At 39.4% G+C, this 13,636-nt stretch overlaps 1 protein-coding gene across 7 annotated transcripts; it reads left to right on the top strand.

The window, feature by feature from the left end:
• The first annotated feature begins 54 nt into the window (after window positions 1-54).
• Window positions 55-11,644, top strand: ZNF189 (zinc finger protein 189). Of its 7 annotated transcripts, none has more exons than XM_033237952.1 (4): window positions 56-495; window positions 707-778; window positions 1,236-1,320; window positions 8,916-11,644. In XM_033237952.1, the coding sequence occupies exons 3-4, from the start codon at window positions 1,287-1,289 to the stop codon at window positions 10,634-10,636; spliced, it is 1,755 nt and encodes a 584-aa protein (XP_033093843.1). In that variant the 5' UTR covers window positions 56-495; window positions 707-778; window positions 1,236-1,286; the 3' UTR covers window positions 10,637-11,644. The 7 variants fall into 7 exon arrangements, with proteins under 7 accessions (XP_033093837.1, XP_033093843.1, XP_033093842.1 ...); XM_033237951.1 differs by having other exon boundaries at window positions 707-842; window positions 1,239-1,320; XM_033237950.1 differs by having other exon boundaries at window positions 707-842.
• The last annotated feature ends 1,992 nt before the right edge of the window (window positions 11,645-13,636 follow it).

Raw genomic sequence — 13,636 nt, 5'->3', positions numbered from 1 at the left:
GTAGGCTCCCTCCCGCTGTGTACGCTGGGAAATGTAGTCCGGTAGCTGTTGCTGGCGGCGCCTGGATCGCGGCGCTCTTTCCGAGCATGACGGGAGATGTAGTTGAGGGGGGCCCCGAGAACGATCTGGGTGACGCCTTCTGGTCCGGGGGCGGGCGGTCATAGCGCTACTTGGCTGAAAGGAGGAGGAACTGGCAGCGGGGAGGAGGCTCTAGCAAGGCCTGAAAGGCTGCGTAACCAGGCAGGAGTAGGGGTTGGGGTTCGGGGTTGGGGGACAGCCAGGGATCGCGTCTGATACGCTGTTGGGGTCGTGACCGCCTGGGGGCCGAGGCAGGCACTGGCCAGACCCAGCCAGGGATCCTTGTCTTCGTCGAGCCTAATTTCCAGCAGCCGGGTAGGCCTCACTAAAGGCTCCTTTCCGTGAGGCCGCCCCCAATTCCTGCCCCTATTCTCTGCCTGGGAGATGGCTTCCCCGAGCCCCCCGCCGGAGTCAAAGGTAAGTAAGCACCCCTCGGGGATCCCGGTTGTCTCGTCACTACCCCAGCTAGGCCGCACCACTGCTTTCTCCCTGGGCCCCCCACCAACCTCCTGACCGCCTCTTTAGGGCCAGCGCCTTGCAAGGAACTCCCCACTAGTGCACTGGGTTGCGGTTCGCGAACAAACTGCCCACTGGCTCCCCCCTTTTTTTTTTCTTTTTCTTTTTCTAGAGAGACTTGATAAATCGGCCAGAGAAAATAAATAATGCTCCAGACTAGCTCTCTCATTTGTGAGTTCTTCAGGTGAAGCACCATTTTTGACCTTCCCTTGTGTCTTCTGTTCCTGGCACAGTGCCTGGACCCCAAGGTACACGCTTAGAGAACCTCAAGGAATTGAATTGAATAGTCAGAAACCAGTGCAAATGGAAAATTGAAGTAGGCAGTGAGGTGAGGGAAGCTTGGAGAGGCCTTGGGGCAGTTTACTAAAATTAAACTGTTAGGGCATAATACATCAGAAAAGCCTTATCCATAGGTCCTTTCTAGTTTGAGATGTCTGTCAGTTACAGTTCGTTCCCAGAATTGGGCAACATATGAAACTTTCAATTATCATGTTCCTCCCAGCCTATTTGGCCCCGATAAGTGATTGCCTCTGCCACTTTTAGTGGTAGAATTGTCCTTGAGACAACAGGAACTGACTACAGAAATCATACTATTTCAGGGGTTGCTGACATTTGAGGATGTGGCTGTGTTTTTTACCCAGGAGGAGTGGGATTATCTGGACCCAGCTCAGAGAAGCCTGTATAAAGATGTCATGATGGAGAATTATGGAAACCTGGTCTCACTGGGTAAGAATCTGCTGTTTCTCTAATTAAAATATCTAAGAAGGTAGAGAGAAATCAGACTAACAGAATATTTGGACGGAAACCAGTACCAAAACTGCTTAGTTCCAAAGTTCTGATTCAAACCTTTTAGCCATTCATTGTTTCCATACCTCTCCTCCCTAGCTTCCTTGAAGTGACCAAACTGCAAGCCTTTCGGGCTTCCTGTCTTCCTAATCTCATTCCCATATTGTTCTGTACTTTCCGTCCTGGCTCATCCTCCCACAGCTTTCCTCCCACCCCTTTTCACTCTGCCTTCTGGAGCCCCTGTTCGTCTTCACATAATGTTCCTTACCTCCTGGCCTTAACTGAAATCTGGCACTTTCCCAAGGACAACGTTTCTCTGGCAGTTTTTCAAGTGGGGGCCGCTTATTCGCCCACATCCGCCTCCTTCCCCATCCTTTGTCTCAGTGTTGGAAGGGGGAAGTTATTGTTCACTCAGCTTTTAAATGCTGTCCTCAAAGCATTAGTTTTCCACCTTCAAACAAAATCTCTCCTTCTTTGAGGTCTCAGCAGTCTTGCTTTTTCCACTCAATTCCTTTTCACTATCTGTCAACTTTTTGTTTGGTCCTTCACACATAACTTTGTCACATGTTTCATATCTATTTTAACTCATGCCATGGATGACCTAGTTAATACTTCAGCCTCAGCGGGTCTTACTTCAGGGACCCTGCTTTCCATTTTCACCCAGCACCTTACATCATTGATCATAGCAATTTTGTCATAACAGGCAAATCGTAAATCCCAATACCCTATTCTCTGACCAGTTATTCGGCAATGGAAGTTTATTTACTAACTAGACGAGGGTAACCAAAACAGAGGCTTTCTCCCCTTGTGGAGCATACTACAACTTCTCTATCTTTACTACTCCTTTCCACCTAAACCCACTCATTATTAACGATGTTTCCTGTCCCTTGATGTCTCTGTTTTTTCACCAAGGTGTCCATCCTCTCTGGGCTTGTCTCCCTATCTAATGACCAGCAAGCTCACCTGCCAGCCTGTCATTATTCTCTACCCATTCTGCAAACTTCAAATCCTGTGTTTGTTATAAAATGCACCTTTCCCTCTTTCCTACCCGAATTGCTAAACATAGCAGGAGAAATTCTCTAACCAAAAAGATTGATGTCCTGTATATAAGTATGGCCTTTTTCTTCTAGTCTCCACTGGGGTTTTTATATCTTAGCAATATTTTTTGTCCTTGATATGCTCACTGCCCTGTTCTTTTTAGTGATATTCCAAAAGCTTATCCATCATTCAATAGTGAAGTTTACCTGTTTCTCAGAGAAACTAGGGGTCAATAAGCATGAACTCTCAACTTCTGTGCCTCTTATCTGCACACTTAAAGCTGCTCTCATCATCTCACCTTATTTTATTCTACCGCTCTATGAACATGTGAAAGTCTTTATTGTTTCCCTCCATTGGCTTGCATTCTTAGACTTCCCCTCAGTCTGTACTCTTTCCTGGGGGACCTTACCTACACTCAGGCCATCAGCTACCACTCTGAAGAAAAGTCCCAATTTTTTTTTAGGACGTAGCCTCATTCTATTGCCCAGGCTGTAGTGCAGTGGTGTGACCTCAGCTCACTGCAGCCTCCACCTCCTGGGTTCAAGAGATTCTCCTGCCTCAGCCTCCTGAGTAGCTGAGATAAACAGGTGTGCACCACCACACCCAGCTAATTTTTGTATTTTTAGTAAAGAAGGGGTTTCACTGTCTTGGCCGGGCTAGTCTCGAGCTCCTGATCTCAGGTGATCCACCCACCTTGGCCTCCCAAAGTGCTGGAATTGTAGGCATGAGCCACTGTGCCTGGCCCAAATCTTTATTTCCACCTAAGAAAGGTAATGTGGTAATGTGGAGCCTAACTGCCTAGGTTTAAATCCTGGCTCTACCACTTACTTAGTCTGGTGACTATAGTGATTTAACCTCTCTTTGCCTCAGTTTATTTTTTTTTATAAAATGGAAATAATAATAGCACCTACCTCATAGAGTTACTGTGAGCATTAACTAAATTAATATATGTAAAACACTTAACACACTAACATGTAGTAAGAACAATATAAATGTTGACTTATATTGTTGTCATCGTCTTCTCTGTTGAGTTTCAAATTCCTAGTCATCTTTTGAAGACCACATGAGTAACTCAAACCTGGCAAGTTTCAATCCAATAAAATCAAGGGCCTTCTCTCCAGAGTTAAGCACTCCTTTCATTGTTTTACTTTGTATATACTCCTGCTATTGACTTTATTATACTATACTACAATCATTCTATATGTGTTACTTTTCTAACCTCACTGATTACTGTGAGGATAGTAAATATACCTGTTTCATTTGATTTCTCCAGCACTTAGCACAGAGCCAGGCCTATATTATATGCTTCTTAAATATTTGTATGACTAAGTACAGTTAATTTCAGACTTAGTATCTCTTAACTGGATTATTGCATTAACCCCTAAACTACCCCCTTGCCACTAGTCTCCTTTTTTAAAATATAATCTCTCTACTGCCACCAAAGTGATTTTGTATTAGTTTACTGTGTAAAACTTCTGATGTTTCCTGATAGCTTAAAGGATAAAAATCTTAATTTCTTATCATATAGGACCTTCCAAGTATAGCCTCTGCCTATCTTTCTTGCCTCACCTGTTTTTTCCTGCACACTACTTTAGTCTTCAGCCATATCAGCTGCTGATGTGTGTGTGTGTGTGTGTGTGTGTGTGTTTTAATATGCCATGTTGTCTCTCAGTCACTGCCAGCTTATCCATACATATGGTATTCTGGTTGATAGAACCAAGTAAGTGCCCGCATGTAAATACCATATGGACGAGGTGTGACAGTGTGCCCATAGATGATCTTGTACTTGTAGGCTGTCTTCTTTATTGCAGCTTAAATACAGCTTTCCATCATTCATCATTTATCCTCTCACCGTCTTTTCATCCTCCTCAATAGACCCTATCTCCATCCCCTTGGTGCGAGCTCCCTTGATAAGAGATCACTATTACTCTACTGTTGCAATGTAGTATTCTATTCTACTTCATCTTAACTGCTTTTCATAATGCAACTCTCATCTAGCTTTATAGTTTTGGCTTTTCATTCATACTTTTCTTGTTCAAGCTTATTAAAAATAAAAAAAAACCTTTAATCGCTATATCGATGATACGGTTGATAGCTTAATTTCTCAGATCTTTGACATCTTCAATTTTAATGGCTCCGCAATGACTTACAGATTGCCACCTTCTTACTGTGTCTTCACATGGTGGAAGAGGGGAGAGAGAGAGAGAGAGTGCAAACATTCTGGTCTTTGTTCCTCTTTTTATAAGAATACTAATCCCATCATGGGGGCCCCACCATCATGAACTCATCTAAATTTAATTACTTCCCAAAGGCCCTACCTCCAAATACCATCACATTGTGGATTAGGGGTTCACCATATGAATTTGGTGAGAACACAAACATTCAGTCTGTAACACTGTCTTATCTCTTTTTTTCTCCTTGACAATTTAGTCTTTCCTCGTATGTTCACATACTTCTGTCCTTTTGGCTTCTGGTTTGATAGGTTACAATTCTAGCTACCTTCAGAATAACTAGTGACTTCAGTTTTAATTCGAGGTTCTTTGGTGAAACCTACTTTGATTCAACTATCTATGTAGAAAAATTGGCTGTGAGCACAGGATGGGAAGATACTGCATAAGCATTACCAAGCCCAGATCTAATGGATAGTCATTTCAAGGCTGCTCTGTGTGGAAGCCTTACACTTGTTTTCTTCACCTGCCTATCCTGTTGACCTATTTATTTTTATGCCAGTGTCATTGTTTTATTTGCTTTAACAATATATTATATTTTATGTCTGGTAATATAAGTCATTCTTTAATAATCTTTTTCAGGATGTACTTCACTAGTCTGCCTTCTTCTAAACTTTAGAAGTATTGACTTTTTTATTGGTTCATAAATGATTTTTGATTGGAATGTGATTAGTTTCACAAATTGAAAGGAATTGAGATCCTTATAATATTGAATCTCTTTAGCCATGTGGTTAACTCTGTTTAACTGTATCCTTTTGTCTTTCAGAAAAATTGTATGGAATATTTTTATGGATCTTACACATTTCTTATGTTTATTCCTAGATTTTATTTTTTTTGTTACTATTGTGAAGAGTTTATCATTTCTGTATAATATTTACTAACTTTTTTTGTACTAAGAACAAGCTTTTTAATCTTGTTATGATTATATTTTCATTTGCCTATTTCAGGAATTTTAGGTATACATTCATATTATCTTCAAGTAATGAAAATTTTGTCTTACTCATTTGAATGAAATTGATGGAACAGTATCCACTAATCCAGCTAATGTAACTGAACAAATATTCTGAAGAGACTGCCTTCTCACAAAGAATTTACAATCCAGTGGAAGAGGCAAATAATAAACAGTTAAAAAAATGCAGTATAAAAAAATCATAGCAATAATAGAGTTATGGACGAGGGCTGGTAATAAAAAAATAGAATACCTAGATCTGTAGGTCCGCTGGACTTAGTAAAGGCTTTGTAGAGGAACTGTTGCTTTAAACTTAAAGATTGCTTTGAATCTTAAAGTGCAACCAAAAGTTTGCCAGGTAAACAGTGTTGAGGGACATTTAGTAAATGAGATATGTAAAGATAAGACATGAAAGAGTGTAACACAAACAATTTGCCTATATAAAGTATGATAAAGTAGGTAGGAACATGACTTGAGGCTCAGAGACTGTGTCATGAAGAGTTGTATCAGAGCAAAGAACTTGATTCAATCCTAAAGGTGATGGGGAGCTGCTAAATCTACAGGTGATGACATGGTAGAATTCTGTTTTATAGAGATCTCTTCTCGAATCAGTAAGGCAGATATAATGTGTTGGTAGTCTGAAGACTGGAGCCAAAGATTGTAAGGCAGCTACATGATTGTGAGGGTTAAAAGGTAAGTGCTAAAGATAAATCCAGGATTTGGATGATTGATTAACAATAAGAAGAAGGGAGAAATACAGGATGATTTCTGCTTTGAGACTGTAGGGTAATGGATGATGGTGCCTTTCAGGAGATAATTAAAGGTGGGGAAAGGCATGAGAGCAGGTGATGATGACCATGTTAATTGTGAGCCCTTTGTGCGGCATTTAACTGGAGATATCTGGAGGGTATATATATAGAACAAGTAAGGATGTAAATGTGGGTAACAATAACAAAAATCAGTTGACAAAGGAAAAGAAATAAATGAGGGAAATATATCAGAAAAGGCCAAAGAAGTAGGGAATGAAATAAAAGAATGTAATAGCGTAGAAACCAAAAACAGATAATGTCAAGAAATTGGGGTGGTCAACAGTGTTAGATGCTGCTGAATAACATAAGGACTGAAAAATGCCCGTTTTAGGCCGGTCATGGTGGCTCACTCCTGTAATCCGAGCACTTTGGGAAGCTGAGGTGGGTGGATCACCTGAGGTCAGACTTCGAGACCAGCTTGGCCAACATGGTGAAACGCCATCTCTACTAAAAATGCAAAAAAAATTAGCCAGACATGGTGGCACATGCCTGTAATCCCAGCTATTTGGGAGGCTGAGGTAGGAGAATCGCTTGAACCCGGAAGGTGGAGGTTGTAGTGAGCCAAGATCGCTCCATTGCACTCCAGCCTGGGCAACAAGAGCAAAACTCTGTCCAAAAAAAAAAATGCCCATTTTTTTTTTTTTTTAATTTGAGTCATTGGTAATCTAATGGGAAGTTTCTCTAGATGCTGGAAACAGAAACCAGATTTTGCCATAGGTTGCAGAATAGATTGAATAGGAAGAGGTTGGGCATGGAAAACCTAAGAAATAGAAAACCTCGGTGTTAAGATTTTGTTTCAATATTTGGCTTTCATAAAGAGAACGATTTCAAGTTCAAGATAAAATTGGATGTATTTATGTAATGGTAGAAAAGTGTCAATAGAGAGTGTATATTGAAGAAAGAGGAAAGGCAGAGGATAATTAAGCAAATGCCCAGAGGTGAGTGGAATCGATAAGGGGTGGATGGATTAGCTTTGCATAAGAATCAGATATATCTTTACATACCATTGGCAGATAATTTTATAGGTAGAAGACAGAAAGTTTAGGGAGTTCTTTCATGTTTTTTTCATTATGTGAAAGAAAATACAGCCCACCGAAAACAAATTTGAGAGGGGACACTATATGTAGCCTTAGAAGAAATAAAATTTCTAGTAGTTTCTTAGAGGGATAGGAGAAGGTTATTTTAGGATAAAATAATGACTAGTTTGAAGTAAGCAAATAGAAAATTCAAAGATGACTCCACAAAAAAATTGAGAGAGAAGAGGATGTATGAAAAAGGAGCTTGTTTAGGGCCAAATATAAATTTGGTCATTATTGAATCTTCTAGTGGAATTATCTAATATCTATTCCAGCAAGAGATGGAAAATCAGGAAGATGTCAGAAGCAGACCTAAATGTATTGTATACCGCTCTGTTATATGATAGACCACTGGGCTGTCTTTTCTTCAACACATCCAAGCTTTTCATTTCTCAGATGTCATGCAGCCTCTCAGTTGGAACAGGATGGTGAACCTTGGGTCTTATATTGTTAGAGAGTTTAGAATCACTTGTACTTGAGGTATGATTTGTGGTTGGTGAAGTCATAAGCTACCACAGACTGCCCTTTTTGGTTGTTGCTCCCACGAACTCTGACCATGTTCCTTAATACTTATATTCTGCATCCCGATATCATAGACTCTCTGTCACCTAACCCTTTATTATTGTTTTTAAAAGCCATTTTGTCTCTTTATACAGGAACTGCTTTTTACTTAATATTTTCTTTATCATATTATTTTCTTTCCCCATTTTTTACTTAACATCCATTCCATTTGATGGAGGTGGGGGGGCTTCATGTCTTATCTCTGAATCCTGGCTGATTACAATGTTTCTGGAGTGCTTTTGATGAGCAGTGAGTAAATGCTTGTTAATAAATGAATTATTGTTTCCCCTGCATCTTTGTCTTTTATTCTTCTTAGCATCTTTTTTTATTTTTATTTTTATTTTTTTGAGATTAGGTCTCACTGTATTGCCTAGGCTGGTGTGCAGTGATGCAAACATGGCTTGCTGCAGCCTCAACCTGTTGGATTTAAGTGATCAATCCTTGCACCTCAGCTACCTGAGTAGCTGGGACTACAGGTGTGCGCCACCATGCCTGGCTAATTAAAAACATTTTTTTTTTTTTGTAGAGATGAAGTCTCACTGTTGCCCAGGCTGGTCTCAAACTCCTGAGCTCAAGTGATCCTCCCACCACACTCTCCCAAAATGCTAGGATTACAGGCATGAGCCACTATGGCTGGCCATTAGCATCTAGTCCTTTCTGTTAATTATTTGGTCTGATCATACTCCAATAATGTTTTTTCATCCTAAATTTTCCTGAACTTAGTGGGGATTTTTTTTCATCCTACCCTGTTTTCCTTGATAGACTGATTAATCCCACCTTGACTTGATTTGTTTCTTTGTTTGCCCATTTTACTTTGTTTCTCTTTGCTTCAAAGACCTTGATTGATCTTTGTATTTCCTGTTTATTATTCCAGATGTTTTGAACAGAGATAAGGATGAGGAGCCAACCGTAAAACAAGAAATTGAAGAAATTGAGGAAGAAGTGGAACCACAGGGTGTAATAGTTACAAGAATCAAAAGTGAAATTGACCAGGATCCTATGGGTAGAGAAACCTTTGAACTTGTTGGTAGGTTAGATAAACAAAGAGGAATCTTCTTATGGGAAATACCAAGGGAATCTTTGACCCAGGAACAGAGAATGTTCAGAGAAAACACTAACATTATCCGTAAAAGACCAAACTCAGAAGAGAAATGCCATAAATGTGAAGAATGTGGAAAGGGTTTTGTCCGCAAGGCCCATTTCATTCAACATCAAAGAGTCCATACTGGTGAGAAACCTTTTCAGTGCAATGAATGTGGGAAAAGTTTTAGCCGCAGTTCATTTGTTATTGAACATCAGAGAATTCACACTGGGGAAAGGCCCTATGAGTGTAATTACTGTGGAAAAACCTTTAGTGTGAGCTCAACCCTTATTAGACATCAGAGAATCCACACTGGAGAAAGACCCTATCAGTGTAATCAGTGTAAACAGAGCTTCAGCCAGAGAAGGAGCCTTGTTAAACATCAAAGGATTCATACAGGTGAGAAACCCCATAAATGTAGTGACTGTGGGAAAGCCTTCAGTTGGAAATCACACCTTATTGAGCATCAAAGAACTCACACTGGTGAGAAACCTTATCACTGTACCAAATGTAAGAAGAGCTTTAGTCGAAATTCATTGCTTGTTGAGCATCAAAGAATTCACACTGGGGAAAGACCCCATAAATGTGGTGAATGTGGGAAAGCCTTTCGATTAAGCACATACCTTATACAACACCAAAAAATTCACACTGGCGAGAAGCCTTTTCTTTGTATTGAGTGTGGAAAAAGTTTCAGTCGGAGCTCATTCCTTATTGAACATCAGAGGATCCATACTGGCGAAAGACCTTATCAATGCAAAGAGTGTGGGAAAAGTTTCAGTCAACTTTGCAACCTTACTCGTCATCAGAGAATTCACACAGGAGACAAGCCCCATAAATGTGAGGAATGTGGGAAAGCCTTTAGTAGAAGCTCAGGTCTTATTCAGCATCAGAGAATTCACACCAGGGAGAAGACTTATCCATACAATGAAACTAAGGAAAGTTTTGATCCAAATTGCAGTCTTGTTATACAGCAGGAAGTCTACCCTAAGGAGAAATCTTATAAATGTGATGAATGTGGGAAAACTTTTAGTGTTAGTGCTCATCTTGTACAACATCAAAGAATCCACACTGGTGAAAAACCCTATCTATGTACTGTCTGTGGGAAAAGCTTCAGCCGGAGCTCATTTCTTATTGAACATCAGAGAATCCACACTGGTGAGAGACCCTATCTGTGCAGACAGTGTGGAAAAAGCTTTAGTCAACTTTGTAATCTTATTCGACATCAGGGTGTTCACACAGGTAATAAACCCCATAAATGTGATGAATGTGGAAAGGCCTTTAGCCGGAACTCGGGTCTTATTCAGCATCAGAGAATACACACAGGAGAGAAACCTTATAAGTGTGAGAAGTGCGACAAAAGTTTCAGTCAACAGCGCAGTCTTGTCAACCATCAGAAGATGCATGCAGAAGTGAAAACCCAAGAAACCCATGAATGTGATGCTTGTGGTGAAGCCTTTAATTGCCGCATTTCTCTTATTCAGCATCAGAAATTGCACACAGCATGGATGCAATAAATGTAGAGCGATACATAAGCTCAATTTGATTTGAGACTAGTTACCCAAGTGCAGTTTTAGTATGGCTCAACGTGGGTCAAATTTGGTGATAAAGCAAATTCTCCTTGGCCTCAGACAAATGGTTTCTAAAGATTCTGTGAATAGTGGACAACTGCCCATGAGCATCTGACTTCCCTTACTCTTTGTTTGATGATCATAGAGACTTAGTAATTTATCTAAGTATCTTTAATAAATCAGCAGAGAGATTAAACCTAGGTTCAGAGCATGGATGCTCTGAGGGACAAAGTAGGATTACTATAAGGGAGCTGGAGCAGCTGATATTGGAAAACTGAGAATAATGATTCAAAGAGTCTTCTGTCACCATCTCATATTGTGGTTCTTTCAGTTCCATGATATGTTTGGCTCTGCATGCCAAAGTCCAGTGATTAAGCATATATAAGTTGTCAAGGAAACAAAGCCCAAATGTTTTTGAAATCAATATACAGTTTTTGTCCTTGTTGAAGTAAGCCAGTTGTTTGGCATGTGAGTTAAAGGCAGTTCCAATGCCTGATGGTTCCCAGATCTATGAAATGAGTGGACCATTAACCTTACATGTAAAGATTATGTTAGTAATTAAGAAACCTAACAGGTGTTACCAAGGAACCTTTGGGAGTGCCTTTTTTGTTTCTCAAGATGGACCCAAAAAAGTGGAGGAAGATACCGTTCTTTTGTGCCCTCCTACCTGTGAAAGATATTTGTAGTCGTATGTGAATGAGCTTATTCCTCCACAACCAGGTGCATATAAAAGTGTACATATTTTGATTGCCAAGAATTGGAAATGAAAAGACCTGGAGTCTATGCTAGGAAGCTGAGATATTTTGGTATTGCATTGGTTTTTATGATAACTAGGTTTTGCATGCAATTAAAAATTCTTATTTCTTGTTATAGGGCTTCCCTTAGTTAATGGTTATTATAAACCTATTACTTCACCTGTTTTAACCATTAAAACCTGTTTTGTTTTTTGCTTTGTGTAAGAGTTGTTACTTGAGTGTAAAACCAATTCTGTGAAACGTATTACTGTATTTTTAAAATTAGAATCAAAGATAGGAAGGAAATTGCTCTCATTCGTTCTGTGTGTGACTAGTTAACCTTTTCTGGAGTAGCTCAATTAAGCCCAGGTTCTTTAGTTTCTGAGTATAGAATTCCAAATTACCAGAATTCTGTAATTCCAGCTTCCTAGTAGTTTGAGCAAATGACCCCTCCCTTTTTCCTGTACCTCAGTCATTCTAAAAATTACCTCTAGACTTTCATCTTCCTATCTCTTTATGTGTGTACCTGCATGTGAGTGTGGAGATTATGATACATGTATAGAAAGATACATATCTTTGTGCACTCCCTTATTCAAATTAGATACTCATAGTTACTATACAGCTGACATTTAAAAACTGTAGTACAAGGAAAAGTATAAAAAACAACATACTGCACCTGACTCGTCTATAAAATTATCCTGCCCTGGATCTTCCCAGTTGTACTTATTTTACACCAGTTCCCAGATCAGGATCTCAACTAATGAGGTTCTTAGACCTGTTCTCAGTTTTTAAAATCTATCATGTATGTTTTCACTGCATGTACACTGAAACACAATTCTTTGCTTTTTCTTGAAGTCACATCAGTTTCTTGTATGGTTATCTTCCATAGCAGAAGCACTGGCTGCTGTTGCCCTCATAGTAGTTTGACCCATGTTTATATGAGGTATTCCTACATAATTTTTAATATCCTTGGACATGAATCTGGAATTTATGGAAATTTCATAATTTTAAGATCCTTGGACAACTCAGAACTCCAGTAACAGTTAACAATTCTTGACTACATGTACAAATCATTGCTTATAAAAAACATAGCCACCTGAAAAATCATTTTTTTAAAATTATACTTTAAGTTCTGGGATACGTGTGCAGAACGTGCAGGTTTGTTACATAGGTATACATGTGCCATGGTGCCATTTTGCATGGTGCTGTTGCAGAAATTTTCTTCCATTCTGTAGGCTGCCTGTTCACTCTGATGCTAGTTTCTTTTGCTGTGCAGAAGCTCTTTAGTTTCATTAAATCCCATTTGTCAATTTTGGCTTTTGTTGCAGTTGCTTTTGCTGTTTTAGTCATGAAGTCTTTGCCCATGCCTGTGTTCTAAATGGTATTGCCTAAGTTTTCTTCTAGGGTTTTTATGGTTTTAGGTCTTACATTTAAATCTTTATTCCATCTTGAGCTAATATTTGTATAAGGTGTAAGAAAGGGGTCCAGTTTCCATTTTCTGCATATGGCTAGCTGGTTTTCCCAGGACCATTTATTAAATAGGGAATCCTTTACTCATTGCTTGTTTTTGTCAGGTTTGTCAAAGATGAGATGGTTGTAGATGTGTGGTGTTATTTCTGAGGCCTCTTCTGTTCCATTGGTCTATGTATCTGTTTTGGTACCAGTACTGTGCTGTTTTGTTTACTTTAGCCTTGTAGCATAGTTTGAAGTCAGGTAGTATGATGCCTCCAGCTTTGTTCTTTTTGCTTAGGATTGTCTTGGCTATGTGGGGTCTTTTTTGGTTCCATATGAAATTTAAAGTAGTTTTTTTCTAGTTTTGTAATAAAAGTCAATGGTAGCTTGATGGGAATAGCATTGAATTTATAAATTACTTTGGGCAGTATGACCATTTTTATATAAAAATTTATTTTTTAAAAACAATTAAGTGTCCATTTCTTTTTCCCAAGAAAATTATAAAAAGTATGCAGAGGGCTCTAGAGAGGGAAATGAAGTATCTAGAAGAAAAGGGAAGGAAAAAGTTAAATCAAGAGGAGGATGCTCAAGATGAGGCTAAAAGATGAGCACCAGGGAAGATGAATAGTATCTGAAGGCAGGGGAATTGTGAGATAACTGGTAGCTACAAATTGAACTCCTGATTTCTTGATGAATTGGGAATATGAGAGGAGGTAAGGCTGCCCTTCCATAAGGGCAGATCAAGAGTTTTCATGCCAGG

This window comes from Trachypithecus francoisi, unplaced genomic scaffold, assembly GCF_009764315.1.
Source record: "Trachypithecus francoisi isolate TF-2019V2 unplaced genomic scaffold, Tfra_2.0 Lachesis_group16, whole genome shotgun sequence".
NCBI classification, from domain to species: Eukaryota; Metazoa; Chordata; class Mammalia; order Primates; family Cercopithecidae; genus Trachypithecus; species Trachypithecus francoisi.
The sequence above is the reverse complement of the archived record's forward strand: the minus strand, read 5'-3'. Positions and strand labels throughout refer to the sequence as shown.

Excerpts from the sequence above, each read along its gene's own strand:
- ZNF189 (XM_033237946.1), top strand. The coding sequence starts at position 463 with ATGGCTTCCCCGAGCCCCCCGCCGGAGTCAAAG. Across the intron at positions 496-1,193 it reads GCCCCCCGCCGGAGTCAAAG|GGGTTGCTGACATTTGAGGA; the intron begins GTAAGTAAGCAC and ends ATACTATTTCAG. Across the intron at positions 1,321-8,915 it reads TGGAAACCTGGTCTCACTGG|ATGTTTTGAACAGAGATAAG; the intron begins GTAAGAATCTGC and ends TTATTATTCCAG.